The sequence below is a fragment of the Anticarsia gemmatalis genome, chromosome Z, assembly GCF_050436995.1.
Source record: "Anticarsia gemmatalis isolate Benzon Research Colony breed Stoneville strain chromosome Z, ilAntGemm2 primary, whole genome shotgun sequence".
In the NCBI taxonomy this organism is placed as follows: domain Eukaryota; kingdom Metazoa; phylum Arthropoda; class Insecta; order Lepidoptera; family Erebidae; genus Anticarsia; species Anticarsia gemmatalis.
The window spans coordinates 16,268,711-16,283,793 of NC_134776.1; the positions used below are offsets into that span (position 1 = coordinate 16,268,711).

Below are 15,083 nucleotides of genomic sequence, written 5' to 3' on the forward strand. Positions count from 1 at the left end.
GTTTGGGCAGAGGTGTGTGAAATACACCCATGTTTCACCGTTAATAATAATAGTCCCATGTAATACAGCCTAACCTATATACCTTATGCATAAATGCACCTTCTTCTTCTTATCGTATGGTTAGTGGTCAACCTAGTGTCAAAGTTGGTCAAGCCGCTCGAAGGCCTTTGACGTGGCTTAACGACTGTTATCTTCGACAACAACCGGGACCGACATTTTACGTGCCCTCCGAAGCACGGAGACGCCCAGTTCAAATACCACTACGCGGTCACCCATCTATGGAATGACCGCGCCAACGGTTGCTTCACCCACAGATCGTTTACCGACCGGTGAGCGGAACTGGCTATGGGCGCCTCATAAATGCACCGACATTGTATGACATAGACTCCCGCTCGAAGTAAAAGTCGATACAGAATCGGTAGTTGAATCACAAGCATCGCGTTACAAGTTTAATTAATTAAGGTTCGTAGCACACATCGATACGTTAACAAAACTACACCCTAGAACTTTGCAGCGTTCGCATTTTTCTGTATATTTTTATACATAATATAGGATTTTTATCCTACTTAAGCGAAGGCCAGACGTCATCGTAACGCATCGCGTCGTTTAACCCCATTGACGGGTAAATGTCAACCAGCGGTCGACAAGCCATTACATTTTAGTAGTCAACATGCAATCTGTGATCTACTTTCATTTAAATACGTGCTAATATTACCAAGTGGGTATGTGTGCTGCAAACCATTTCTAAATAAGTAACGTTTCGATGAACAACACTGACGACAGAATTGTAAAAGAGCTTCGAAGGAGTTGAATGCCTTAGGTAAGGTCGCAATTAAATTGACAACGTAAGGTTCTTGTTCTGTTTTATAATTTACTGAAGAAAATTACAATGAAAAATACAGTACTAGATAATTTTACGGTTATAGGAATAGAAAGAAATATGACAGTGGCTTTCAACGGTGATGTAGGTTTTCTAGAAGAATACATAATGAACGGACTAAAAAACGTACAAAAATATATAGAACATTTTTGAAGTCTGAGTGAATCGTAATCGTGTTATAGACCCCGCATGGTACTAAAATTTAAAAGAATCATGTCCAATTTCAAAAATAACATAATAATGTTCATAAGTTCACGTCATACGCGTAGCGGAGGCAGTACGGCGAGCATTAGTATTTTTCCATTCCATATTATAGCATTAAATTTATTTATGTCAAGGTATTCGAAGACTCACATAGTGACAATTTGTATACTGTATATGAACAATAAATAATAAAAGCGTACAAAAACATTCCTCTGATAGAGAAGCCAGCAAAAATATCATAAACTTGAACTAACAAGATAACGTACCAAAAATCTTGTATCCTTACACTTTTCGACATTATTGTGTGTAAAAAGGACAAGGGGCACTAAGTAACTTGGTACAGATACAATTCTTCAATTAAATCGTATAAGACTTGAGTTAAGGTCAAAATCGTACTTTGAAATTCCTATAATTTTAATGGAAATTATCGACTGAACTCTCACTATAGATTTGCATCGGGAGTAAGCCAGTACTAGGTCAAAATACTTAAAAAATGTCTATTTCTTTGGCTGGACTTTGACATGTACTGTTACTGTATGATATAGTTATTATAGTCTGGTTATGACTCCAAACTCTTATTCCAAATAAATATTTAAGTGTTATGTTAACCTTTAATGGTATAAGTCGACATACATATCAAAGGTCCGACCAGACTTCGAATAAGAAGTTCTCGTTTAATTTATGAACGGATTCTCAAAAATGAAATTCTTTGGAAAAGAAGCCTTATTATATATTTAGTGAACCTTTCATTCCTAGCACTTGCCTCTTATAATACCAAGAATTTAATGTTAAATGACATTGACGAGCTGAATCTTTCCATGACTTTAACTTATCATGAACCTTTATGCTTTCTAAGAAATATTCAAAGATGGCTCCGTTACCTATTTTTCGAACCTATATCTTGAAATTCTGACCGTATCGTAGCATCCCATTTCCTGATTCTTTGGTATGGTATCCAAAAGGTCGATGCTACCTAGATCGTTTACAGATATTTTGGTAAAGTATGCCTATAGTTTGAGTCTACCTTGATGTGAGAATATTGAACTTAAAAATGCTTGTTTTTATATTTTCTGCTGGATTTCGTGCGTCAATTCGGTCATTTTTTAGCCAATTACTGCCCCACTGCTGCGCAAGCAAGGATTTTCTTTTGTAAAAGGGAGAGGAGTTAGGTCTTAAAAAAAGCGTACCTTAATAAAAATAAACAATTTAACAATAACTCAAAGCAGCTAGAACCGAAGTCGTCGGACACAAAAATAACGACCAAATAAAAGAAAACTTTGCTATATATTACGTAGAGATGACCTACAATGTATAAAAAATCCGATATTCTGATCTCAACTGTATTTCACATGTAGAGTATAAAATCACATTTTTTGCTGGATGTAGGGTGAAGGATTCTCAATTATCCCCTGTGATCGCACAATGGAAACTTTTACAGGCACAATTGCCTCGCATGTAAGTTTTTTCATTTGTAATAGATATGGTTTCATAATAAAATAAGTTTATATCAAACTTAGGATTGGGTTAAGCTGAAACTATAAAAAAAAACCTGTATTTTGGTCTCTTTTCATATCCACATAAGTTATTTTATTATGCCCAAATACATATGTAAAACACAGTTTTTTTGTCACAAAACTTGATAAACAAATACACAATGTCTATAACGTATTAAGCTTCTATATTTTGCGAGTAATCAAAGTTTTACAAACAGTGTACATGTGGAGATAAACGTATAAATATGAGTAGCGATATAAAACATTTTATCTCTCTTCAGTCACCATCTAGATATCGCGGGAATCAGTTGTATCGTGTTGTGTACAATGTCAATGGGACGACCCACGTTGGCTAGCGCGGAAATGTGTTGATATAGAGGTAGTATGGCAAATATCTGTGGGGTTGGGGAGATGGTGGCATAGTGTGAGCCAATCTCAATCGGCTCTCAGGCGAGTGCAGTCGATTTGCCGGTACGTTGCTAAAAATAACTTGCATTTTTATTTTGTATTTTGTTTTTGTTTATAAATATAAACATAGTTTTGAGTTAAAGTGGACATTGTGTTTTGGGAATTGGGTGTCGAGTTTATTGATTAGTTTGGTTTCTTGTTTATATTATTCGTTTAATTTTGTTTTGTGCAACAAGTAACCTTACCCAATTAACTTAACTAATTTACGTTGAATATTAAGTGGTTACTATCTTTTCATATTCATCTACATATATCTTACAGTTACTGGAAACAGCTTAATTAAGTTGCAAGATTATTTTCTTCGACTTTGAACAAAGTTCACCAAACATAACATAAGATAACAGTCATAATTTTTATACGCATATTTTTAGTAATTAAACCTAAATTTTCTTTCACATGCATTACTTTCTTTAATTTATCTTTTCTTAAAGTTTCATTGTCTGTAGACTGTAGATGTAAACAAACTTGAAAGTTCAGGATCAGCTGTGTCGCCGCATCAGAGCGCGGTGAACGTTCCGCTCGTGTTAACGTCACGTTGATATTATGAAATAGTTATTGTCGAATTTCACTTCCATCCGTTGCAATATTATACGCCAGTTAGATAGTGCACAAGTGGTGGATAGTTTATCTTATCTGATAGGTAACTTAATACGTAATTAATTTAAGGATATCTGTCAAAATTACTGTTGATTTGATGTTTAATAGAATATGAGAATTAACGCGAACACGCATTTTACCTTAAAATGCCTAACGTTTCGGCGCACTGTTGATTTGTAGTGGAGATCGTAACGTTGGATATTAGATTTATAATGTTATATAACCTATTAGCCTATTATATTAACCTAATTAACTTATACATAATAATATGTTTTCATAAAATAGTCTTCTTGCAAACATCGCCTAATATATTTATTTTTTGTAAATACAGTCAGTTTTGTTTAAAAGTAATTACTACAGTCCACCTACAATAAATCTTCTTTCTTCTTAATTATTTCTTTTAATGATTACGATCCTTTTAGACATTCGACATTAAACATTTTTTCGGATTTTAGTGGACTATATTTGTATTACTTCTCTCAAAATGGGCTGGTCAAATTTTTTAAACAAAAAATATTTTTGAGGTATGAAATTCGTACCCACTTATCTCCAGCTAAATGCCGTTGCATCCGTTTACCCATTGCGTCATAGCTGCTGTCAATATTTTAATTGTTTTGTTATTTACAGACTTGAATGCAAAAGACAACTTCGGCAACACTCCACTGCACATCGGAGTGGAGAATGAGGCTCTGGATGCGATCGAGTTCTTGCTGCAACAGTAAGTGATCACTTCTTTAATACTTATAGGTAATAACTAAAGCTGCTGTACAGCCAACCTGGGTAACTTTAAATTGAACACAATTGACAAAAGTTTGCAAAACTAAAATAAACATTTATCAATTGTGTTGGTTTCATATGAAAAAATAATCGAAACTAGTTCAAATTCCCACTGTCAATGTTACCTAAATAATTCAAAGTTACCCAAATTGACCTTAATAAGATTTTTGAAAAAACCCTACCCCATTTTAATTTTGTGAAGAACTGCACCAAATTCCTTTACTTTTTTATGTACTATGTTTGTATGAGATTTGAAGCATCAAATTCCCGCAGGAAAGATTTTAACGTTATAGAGTTGTACTACATAGGCTGCTAGTGTCAAGATAAAATTTGTTTCACCGCTTAATTAGGTATTTAGGTTAGTTAGTGGAAACAGAACAGACAGACTTCCCTAACCACATCCCACTTATGGCTTGTTTTAAACGAGCGTAAGAATATTTAACTAACGTTAGAAACTTGCTCGAGTTTTGTTTTGTGCTACATTAAAATTGTTTCGAAGTATTGTAAGCATGTCGAAATTATCGATATTTTTATGTGTCACGAATATACAGAATTTTCTCAGAGATTCATTTTTCCGATTTTTTCTGTGTATTATCTTTTCTATTATTTAAAGCCAGACTCCAGGTTAATAATATAATGTATCGCAATTGCTAATTTATGCGTAAAAAAATTGCGTTTTAAAAACATCGTTCCGTTTTGTCTTTCCAAGTTTGTGTACCAACATTAAGATCAAGTCAGAGTTCAAGGACAAAAGGCTAAGATCAAACCTCCTTCACTTACCAATTTGCATTTACAAAGTTCTATATTTTGATATTAATTATTACTCACTTGGTTTCCCACTTTTGTAGTTAGTAAAAGGACCATCTTAGTTGTAGTAATCTTAGGCGGTCCTTCTTGGCATGTCATACTGTTCAAAGAGAATGAAAAATGATTGATGAGCGGCAAAAAGAAAGCAAACGTAAAATATTTTTAATACTTTATGACCGGTCGGTAAACGATCTGAGGGTTAAGCAACCCTTGGCGCGGTTACTCCATAGATGGATGACCGTATAGTGGTATTTGTACTGGGCGTCTCCGTGCCTTGGAGAGCACATTTAAAGTCGGTCCCGGTTGTTATCTACTAAGATAACAGTCGTTAAGCCATGTGAAAGGCCTTCGGGCGGCTTGAACAACTTTGACACTAGATTGACCACTAACCATACGATAAGAAGAAGAAGAAGAAGACCCATTAGCGGGAAAATCACTAACTAACGAAGCCTTTTATAATGTACACTAACTTCCGACTGCATCCTTCGTCCACCTGAAATGATTACTCTTGCTAATAATCCTATGTGTTAATCTATGTTTAAACTATATGTGTCCCAAATTCCATTAAAAGCTGTTAAGTAGTTTTTTCCGTGAAATCGTGACAAACATACATATTAAGCTACATAAAGTTCAGTGACCGAAAGAAGACAGTCAAAACACAGCGCACTGCCTCATTAAACATACCCACTGTTTACAAAACAATCTACAAATATATGAAATAAATACACGAGAAAAAACCTCACTTGTTTAGACTACACCTAAGCGCAGTCACAACAATTAATTAGGTATATCTCTACTGCGAAATCTTCTTTCATTTCGGAGTCAGTTACCTCCTTTCAGATGTTATATCTTGGAGAATCTTTTTTAGTCCTCGCCTACCCTTGAATTGAACGTGAATTTGTGTATCTATATCTGAATCGCCCGGCCTTTTATTTTCTAGTGACGTTAAAAAAGTACATATTGGTGCTGATTCAAAACTCACGGATTAAGAATCGACTTGATTATTACCAATAACATCACTGAATACAGTAAATTTTTCAAAAAGTAATCTTACTTAATATGTAAGACTATTTTGTATCATTTATTATATTAACTGTTAGGACATAAGGGGAAGTCAAACACTGCGGACATGCTATTCATACACGTAAATGACGTCCATCTTGCACATGACGCATCCACGTATTGTCTTAACTTTAACAAAGAATAAAGTTCAACCTAGGCTGATGTTTCTCAGACCTGCACCCACGATCACCACAAAGTTATTTTCAGTCTTTTAAATAGTGAATAGAATGAAGTTATTGACCCCCACCTGTAGAGGACAATATGAAATATGATCTTGGTGTAAACATCAATTAGTTACCAGACTTGTAACTGATAGGTCTCACCTATTGTTATTATTTACAGTTAAGAGATTCAAACCTTTTATTAAGATGCCTTGACATTCTCCTGACATGTCTTAGAATAGTCTCCCATACTAATATACTAATATTATATTTTTTACTAATATTATTTTATAAATGCGAAAGTAACTCTGTCTGTCTGTTACTCAATCACGCCTAAACTACTGAACGAATTTGCATGAAATTTGGTATGGAGATATTTTAATACCCGAGAAAGGACATAGGCTATATATCATCACGCTATGACCAAAAAGAGCAGAGTACCAGTAAAAAATGTTACAAAAACGGGGAAAAATTTCACCCATTCTCTCTTATTGGACAGCTAGTTTCTTATAAGTCTGGTGTTAAAAATGGCGACGGAATTTTCCTAGGAACGGACTTATGATGTGTCTTTTATGTAGTTAATAAACATTCAGTTTAATGCACCTACTTTGTTTTATCTCTGCATTACTTTAAGGGTTAGTAGAGATTGTGGTTAAGATTATGCTTGGATGTGAGATATTTGAATAAAGAAGTTTTGGAACTTGAGATAAGAGTTATAAAGTGAACCTTTTCCATTCAATTTATCATACAACGATGTTTAAACACATATGTAGACGTTTGGTTATTTCTATGTTAGTGTTAGGTAATAATGGTAGTAGCTATTGCTAATAAGATTCTTCAATTTAATCAATGTCCCTATGCTGAGACGGCTATGGATTCAATCTGTAGGTCGTTCGCTATCTTTAGTTATCCGTATTGGAACGTATTGAGATCCTTCCGCTATCTCCGCATGTATCTCCCACGTCGCCTCCGAACTTATTATGGCAACCATTTTGTCGCTGTATATTTCCATCTATCCGGTTGCATTCTATATACAGAACTACACAGGTTAGTTTATTTGACCGCGTAAAGACTTTTTTAGACTAGTATTCAAAATCAAATCATTTCTTCAATTAGGTCAAATATTGACACTTCTGATGATCGTTACAATTACTGAATCTACCACTAGCTCGGAAAAGGGGTAGTGCCTTAACAGTGCGGATGGAAGGCCTTTAACTGATGTTTGGAACCTTTATCAATTACATGTGCTTTATGTTCGCACAGAAAAATTCTAAGTTTTATCAACCCTTTCTGCCCATATGCTGCCTAAAGTATCAGTCTTGTGAATAGCTTACACGTACATGTGTATCTGTCGTAAATTTGGTCGCGGTTGCCAATAGGCATTTTTGGCCAGGACCGTAAGTGCACTAATTCTACCTGGTGCCACTTTAATCAACTGCAAAATATGAAAACAAGCGAATTAAGAAAGAAGATACCCCAGCGCATATAGTAAAAATGTGATGTGAATATTTTTTTCACTACGTTCCTACTAATTATAGCTATACATGTAGTCATTGTAGAGTCACTTCCGAATATTCGGTTTTATTTTAAACGTTCGTCTCTTTTGTCCCAAAAGTTTATAAGAACACAATTTCTGGGCTGCTGTGTCTCAGATAATTACTTCAATATTAAATAATTTATTCAAGTTAAATATTGACTCTTATGATTGTCAAACTTATTTAATGAGCTACCCAAAGGTTATGAAACTCCTTCATGACAACAGAGCTGAAACACATTGGTAGACTGCTTCTGGTATAGTTTTATTAATAAAAAAACCTTTTAAGTTTTACTTTAATTATATTGTAAATATATGGGTAATTGAGGAATGTATTTACTAATTCAAATTTCAGAAATTACACTTAGTATAAATATTTTTAGTTTCTAATTTCATTCCTAGAAAATGCAAGAAAATATTTTACATTTCTCATTAAGAATTAGTTTATTCTTTGACCGGAATTAATTACATCACACATGGTCCGACGCGGATCCTATGACATACATTAAAGTGTATGCACGAGTGCCTTGCTCCGGTTAATTATTTACCTTATCATAGACTGACCCCCGGTTGCTGAAGTACATTTAACGGTAGTTTATCTATTCAATACTGTCAAAACTCATATAAAAAACGCTATCGAAGAGATAAACTACCGCTAAATGTACTCAGAAATCGGGGGTAAGGAAAGCATTCAGTTATTCCTGCTGTCGTTTCAGGTGGCTGTCTACTCATGATTCTGCCAAAACCTGCAGTACCAAGTTGGTTCAATTGATTACTTTCTCTGGTTCTCTCGTATCACTTTTTAACTTTTGTATTTCCTTTACACTTGTTCTATCTATTCCTGTCTTACAACCTACGAGTTGCTCTTAAGTTAGTAGTTGGAAAACTGTTCTGTGTTAACATTCAACACTGCAGTCTAGCTAACATAACACTGTATTACCATTTGACATTTTGATATGGATTAAATAATACCAGAAGCATACTTACAAGTATTTTTATTTCAAAATCGAGAGTCATAACATAACATTTGTAATAACTTAACTTCAGAAATAACAGTTCAATAAAATAAAATCGCACCTCACTTGCATGTAAACAGTTACGGAGTAACAATAAAATAAAGCAACGATACATAGAAACAGCGATTGGAGCAAATTCTTCTGTTTTATAACTTGGGGTCAACGTTCTCACTTGCCACCTACATTGGAGAGATAACCGGCGGACTTTTTTCATTATCATTAGCTATATCAGTCGTTTGACATGATTTTTTGAGACCGGGTTTTAGTGAAGCTTATTTGGGCTGTCGATTAAAATCTGTTCTTAATGAAAAAGCGTTTTTTTTTGTCGTGAAAATACCTCGCTTACTCATTTATCTATTGATAGTCTAGATCTATTGAAGTGTTGGTGTAACAACTTTATTTAGACGTACAGATTAAACTTTGTAAAACTCAGGTAACATAGTCTCAATTTATAAAATCAACAACGGACACTAATTTGTACTTACACATGTTGTTTATAAGGTTTTTGTACGGTTTCTGTAGGCAAAGTTTTTCGATCATTTATTCAAAAATAAGTAACATGTTATCTCAAAGTGATATTAATCCTAACTCTATTATTTTTAGAAATCTTCTATTTTTCTATGATAAAATAGGGCGAAACTGTATCAACCGTAGGACGTTAAGAAGTTTCTACGACATCCGGTAGAGCATTCTACGATATCCGGCGGTGGATTTCCTTCTGAAAGATATCAAATGAAATATTACTCATATTTTCTTTACCTTTTCAAACGTTATTGTCATACACATGGAGAACACTAAATAAACTAATATCAATTTCTAAGACCAGACTAAGATCGCTAATAGGGACTCTCCATTAAATACACAAATAAGTTTTCTGGTCAGTAATCGAACCTAGAACCTGGGTCGTGGTAGTCTCGTCACGTATATTTATTTGTTTGATGTATATCCTAATACAAACCTACTGGAACTGCTTCTTATATAAATAATAACAAAACGTTGATTAATTTTCATTTATAAGAATTTATGTTCATACAATCAAAATTAATTAATTTAATATTATATTTACTGTTTCTAAGTTCTCTGCTACCTTGTGGTCTTATTATTAAGTCTGTTTTCAAATAAATATAGTATAAATATGAAAGTTAGATCTAAGAAACTTTCGGTAGCTTTACGAGTAGACCTTTAGGCAAATATAAATGTAGACTAATAAAATTAGGCTAAAGTGAGTGTTGTTCGTTAGTGGTGTTGATCTTTAGAATTACTTAACAGATTTATAAAATCTTTTCGTGTAAGATGTCTATATGAATGCGGGAGGACCATAGATGGAGTAAATCTATGGGACATTGCTAGTTACCCAGCACTGACCAGTAAAAAGCCTTGGACTATCTATTTAAGTAATTAATACCCGCAATTATTGATTAATAATTCCGGGTATTATTAATTATTATAATCCAAATTAAACTAAACATGCATAGGAAAACAGTCTTCTACATAAGTCAAAAGGTAACTGCAATCTTAATCCTAAATTTTGTATACCTCCGTCACCCAAGTATCTTTTATAATGGTCTCTTTGCTAAATAGTTGATATATAAACCCTATAACTAAATTCAAGCTGCTTTTTCCGGAAAAATTACCTTTGAATATAACGTGAGTGATGTGGGATGAAACAGCTGAAAGCTAATAGACCGGTGGATGTAATAAAGATAAATTAAGATAATTTGCAATAACTCGTTATCACCCATTAAGCTGTTATCTCATACAAACTTCGTACTTCAGTGTTCGTCTGATTCATATGTTTTGTTGCAGCCGGGTCGACACCAGCATATTGAATGACAAGAGCCAAGGACCTCTGCATCTCGCCACCGAACTGAACAAGGTAAACTTCTCATTAAGTTTTATTCATTCGTCTTATACCTTTTCTTATTTGAAATTCTTGAGATCTCAAATGTTCTTGGATTTCCATTTGAACATGCTCGGTTACTTTGACCTTTGAATCGTTCCTGTGATGACAGCTGAAATATTCACTTTTCTCAAAACTATAGTTTGCAGTGAAATTGTTTTTCGCAGGTTCCTCAGCTATAAATATTCAATGTCACCATGGGATAAAAATCTTTAGATATAAAATACAATTTTTAGGTCACACAAATATTTGTTTTAGTGAAGGCAACTGACCCATAACGCTTCGAAATCAACACATTAACGCCGAGGCCATACGCGTCTATAATATTAAACTTTTATCATATCTTTAAAAATATGGCGAGAAAAGTCTCTAACTTTGCAAAACAAACAAGAAAAAATAGGAACATAGTACTACACAAATTGCGCGTTTCTAAAAAGCTTTTGCTCAACGATATTTACAGAAGAGATTCAACGGTTCGTGAATGTTTGTCCGAAATTCTGACGCACAAATATTAAAGAATTTTCGTAACCTTCAAGATAGCTACTCATGTGAGACATCTTGCAATAATGATGGCATTTTATACAAGTTGCTACGTTTGATAATACACACGTGACTGAGACCTTTTAGAAGGAAGTACTGTCATTATTCCCTCGGGGAATGATTGGCGTCCATTGATAGACTGTAATTGACTCCCGCCTGATATCTCTTCGACAATACAGATTTAATCTTTTGTAAATTGGATTTATGTGTGAAGGGTATTTTTGGTATCCGTTTAATTTCAATCCGAACGATAGCGAATTCTCCAACTGACAATATACAAAGTTAGATTTGGGACCTTTAATTTTAGTACAACTGTAATTGTAATTTTAGTTTGAGTACGATTTTGAGGACTTTATAGCACAAAAATAAAAACTCTATGTTTAAGTCTACCATTCTATTCATTAACTGCACGTTATTAGTATTAATTCTCGTAATCGTTACACCGTTGCAATCGCCAAGCGGCATATTATGATGGCTGAAAGCGCCGCTACCCTTGCCCTAATTTATGGCGCGATCGATAAAAAGACAAACTGTCACTCTGACAGCCGGCAAGTTTGACAGATCAGAATGCCTCAGTTGTTTTGAAAACAAACTTAGTCATTTGTCAAGAGTTTTTCTTATTATAAACGAATATGAGTATTATTTGTTTGTAAATTTTGAAACACTTGGAAACGGCCCGATCAGACGATAGCTGTAATTTTGTGGTCATTCTTGACAACTATAATCGGCACAGACAATCATTCGCAATCATGACTCGTAAGTTTGGTTTAATATTATTTTACTTCTATACATTTTTGTAAAGGTTGAGTCGATACAATATTCTTTAAATTTACACTGTCTTTCATAGACAGGTTATGCTTATAGTTTTTATTCTGTAGAAGTAGTTTCTTTCGTTTATATGACAATTTGCCTCCAAAATAAACGTAAACCTTTTGTTCGTGCCAGTCAATCGATATTACGGTTTCGTCGATACGTATTGCATTTAATATTATTTGTAACTTAAAATATTAATACCTCGCCTTTTGACCTTGAAGCGATCGAATATAATATGAGCGCATGGGAAAGTTCTACTAATTTATGCACCCTAGTAGCCTTCAGTTTTAACTCTTTGGCCAGTATACGATGGACTAGTATGTTTTAAAGGGTGAAATTCTCAGCACGATCGTATAGCAAACTGGTTTTTAGTTGAATTTACTTCATTATAAAATTATAGTCTCTTAGCTACAGTATCTTTACGTAAACTTTTTATCCCGGCAAAGAACTACAAGCGCCTTTTAAATTAATTAATAACTTGTAATAATTTAATGTTGCCAAAATACATGGTGGTTTTCCGTGAATTTCACTTTAGTAGGCCTAAGGATTGTATTAATTGAAAAAAAAGTTTTAAAGTATAACAAGATTGTAAATTACTTACAAGTCGCCTTTCTTGGAGTACTGGTATTAAAACTGTGCACGTTAAAAAACTTTAAACGAAATTAATTAATTTACATTGATGCTTATTTAGGGATTATAGCCCCGGATTGACCAATTCTGAATAAGCGTCGGTTAACTTATTATTATTATAGATTTTGCCTAAGATGGGTTCCAGGTGGGTTTCTTGAATATTTTGTTTCACAAAGACGTCAATTTAGACGTTTAAGGGTACCTTGCAATAATAAATTTGTTTCTGCTAGGTTCTTAGTTGCTTTTTTACATAGTTGTGCTTTCGACTTTCTTACGTTAGGGATTAGTGATAGATAAATAGTTTGATACTTCTATTGTCACTAAGTTGCTTCTTTAAAGTGTTTTCCGATTCGATTGCATTTTATCAAAATCCTTTGTTTCGCTTAGAAAGGAGTTATCTTTGTACATTCTCAGTTCGATATACTCGGGTCCTGCTATAGATTAGATAGTCGACGGAAAGCGTTATACCATCTCACGTTGATCGTATTGTATGAATCTCAAGCGACGTATCGCTGTTTCTATTTATTTACTCTTTTTAATACAACAATTTGAAAAATAATAATAAAGAATTTAATAATTTGTTAAAGCAATCATAAACGTAGCTCATTAATGAAATATTAATAAAATCCACAATAAATCAATGTGTATACTGTTAATACGTCACAAATGTTTTGATTCAATACAATGACGGGACTCAGGCCTGAAGTTGACTTCCACTAACCCTTGCTGATGCACGTCGTCTCAAATATAGAGCTCATTCATCCTCGAAAGCTTTTTTGTCTTGTTTACTATACAATGCTTTCTTTCAACCAAGAACCTTCCGCTGTCTAAAAGAAAACAAGCGAACTACACTACATGTTCGTTTTGCTCTCTGTTTTGCTTTATAAAGAAACAACACCAGTCACAAAGATATGGTAATCACTGCGAAGTTCACGTTTCTCATTACGAATTATGTTCAAAGCAGACGCGTCTTTATTAGTGGCTTCAACTTAAGATATAGTTTCAAGTTTATTTCAAATCAAATGTACTGAATAGTGTGTAGTATTTCAAGGCGAATCCAAATGAGCTTATTTAACCTATCTGAAGAGTCATTCTGCTCCCGATAGTTGAAAAGACACTAGATGCGTCTTTTCAAGAAGTAGGAACTAAGAAAAAACTATTTTATTTTTCGAAAAGTATAAAAACGCAAACAAATGCGCTTTATATTGATAAGCAAAAACTGTAACGGAGTGACATAGACAAATATAAAAAAATAAGGGCAGAATACAGCCGGAATCAGCAAAAAAGGAGCAATTTTTTGCCGATTCCGGTTTATGTGTATGTATATAGCTCAATTTCGGCAAAAATGATAGATACGTTTTTTTTAACTATCGGAGGCAGCTTTGGAGGTAAAGGCTGAATGTTTTGCCTAGTGTTTAAGAATACCATTGTGGTGAGAGGTCTAGGTTCTGCATTACTGAACCTAACTGCTTCGAGAGTGCGCGGAGGGGAGGCTTCTATCATGCACCCCCTATAATCTATAAAATAATATGATTATGTGTTGTTGTTGTTAAAATTCATAAAGCATATTGTTCTCCATTTGATTTTAATGGCTTTTGTAGCGCGTTATCAGTAAGCTGTCCGCGAAGCAGTGAACATTACTCAAATAGATTGTGTTATGATATTTCGCTGTAGGATTTTATACATTGAAGGGGACGTTTTTAGTTAATATGTGATTGAAAGTGTATTTTAAAAGAATAATATAGCCGAACCGATGTAACCTGATCTCAGATTTTAAATGAATTTATTACCTAGTTGAAAAATCAAACAATAAGTTGGTTCTATCACTGTCTTCTTTATTGCAAACTGAATAGATTTTATACTTTTTATACTTATTTCTTTTCGAAACCATAATTAGCTAAATTCTTGCCAGTCTGATGCAGTCCACTGTCAATTTATGTCGCCAAATACAGCAACGCTACACGCATACTGTATATCCCCGCAGTTTCATTTTACGTCCACCGAAATATATTAGGCTATAGATTAGTAACAAGAGTTGATAACTACTATGAAATTGCCTCTCTATAGCCGTTAGCTGGTATCGTAAATTTAAACGCGTTTGTTAAACTGTATACCTAGTAGGCACTTTTTAAAGCATTAGGAAAATGCTATCATATGGGTCCCTTTTTTACATACGCATTTCATTATAAATTGGCTAGGTT

The 15,083-nt window shown here is 33.9% G+C and overlaps 1 protein-coding gene across 3 annotated transcripts in view; it reads left to right on the forward strand.

The window, feature by feature from the left end:
• Positions 1 to 15,083, forward strand: part of TrpA1 (Transient receptor potential cation channel A1) — an 86,866-nt gene that overhangs the window by 57,515 nt on the left and 14,268 nt on the right. For all 3 annotated transcript variants that reach the window (XM_076135043.1, XM_076135041.1, XM_076135042.1), the window contains 2 exons: positions 4,270 to 4,360; positions 10,806 to 10,875. In XM_076135043.1, the coding sequence (XP_075991158.1) occupies positions 4,270 to 4,360; positions 10,806 to 10,875 (161 nt within the window). The remainder of the gene's footprint in view (positions 1 to 4,269; positions 4,361 to 10,805; positions 10,876 to 15,083) is intronic.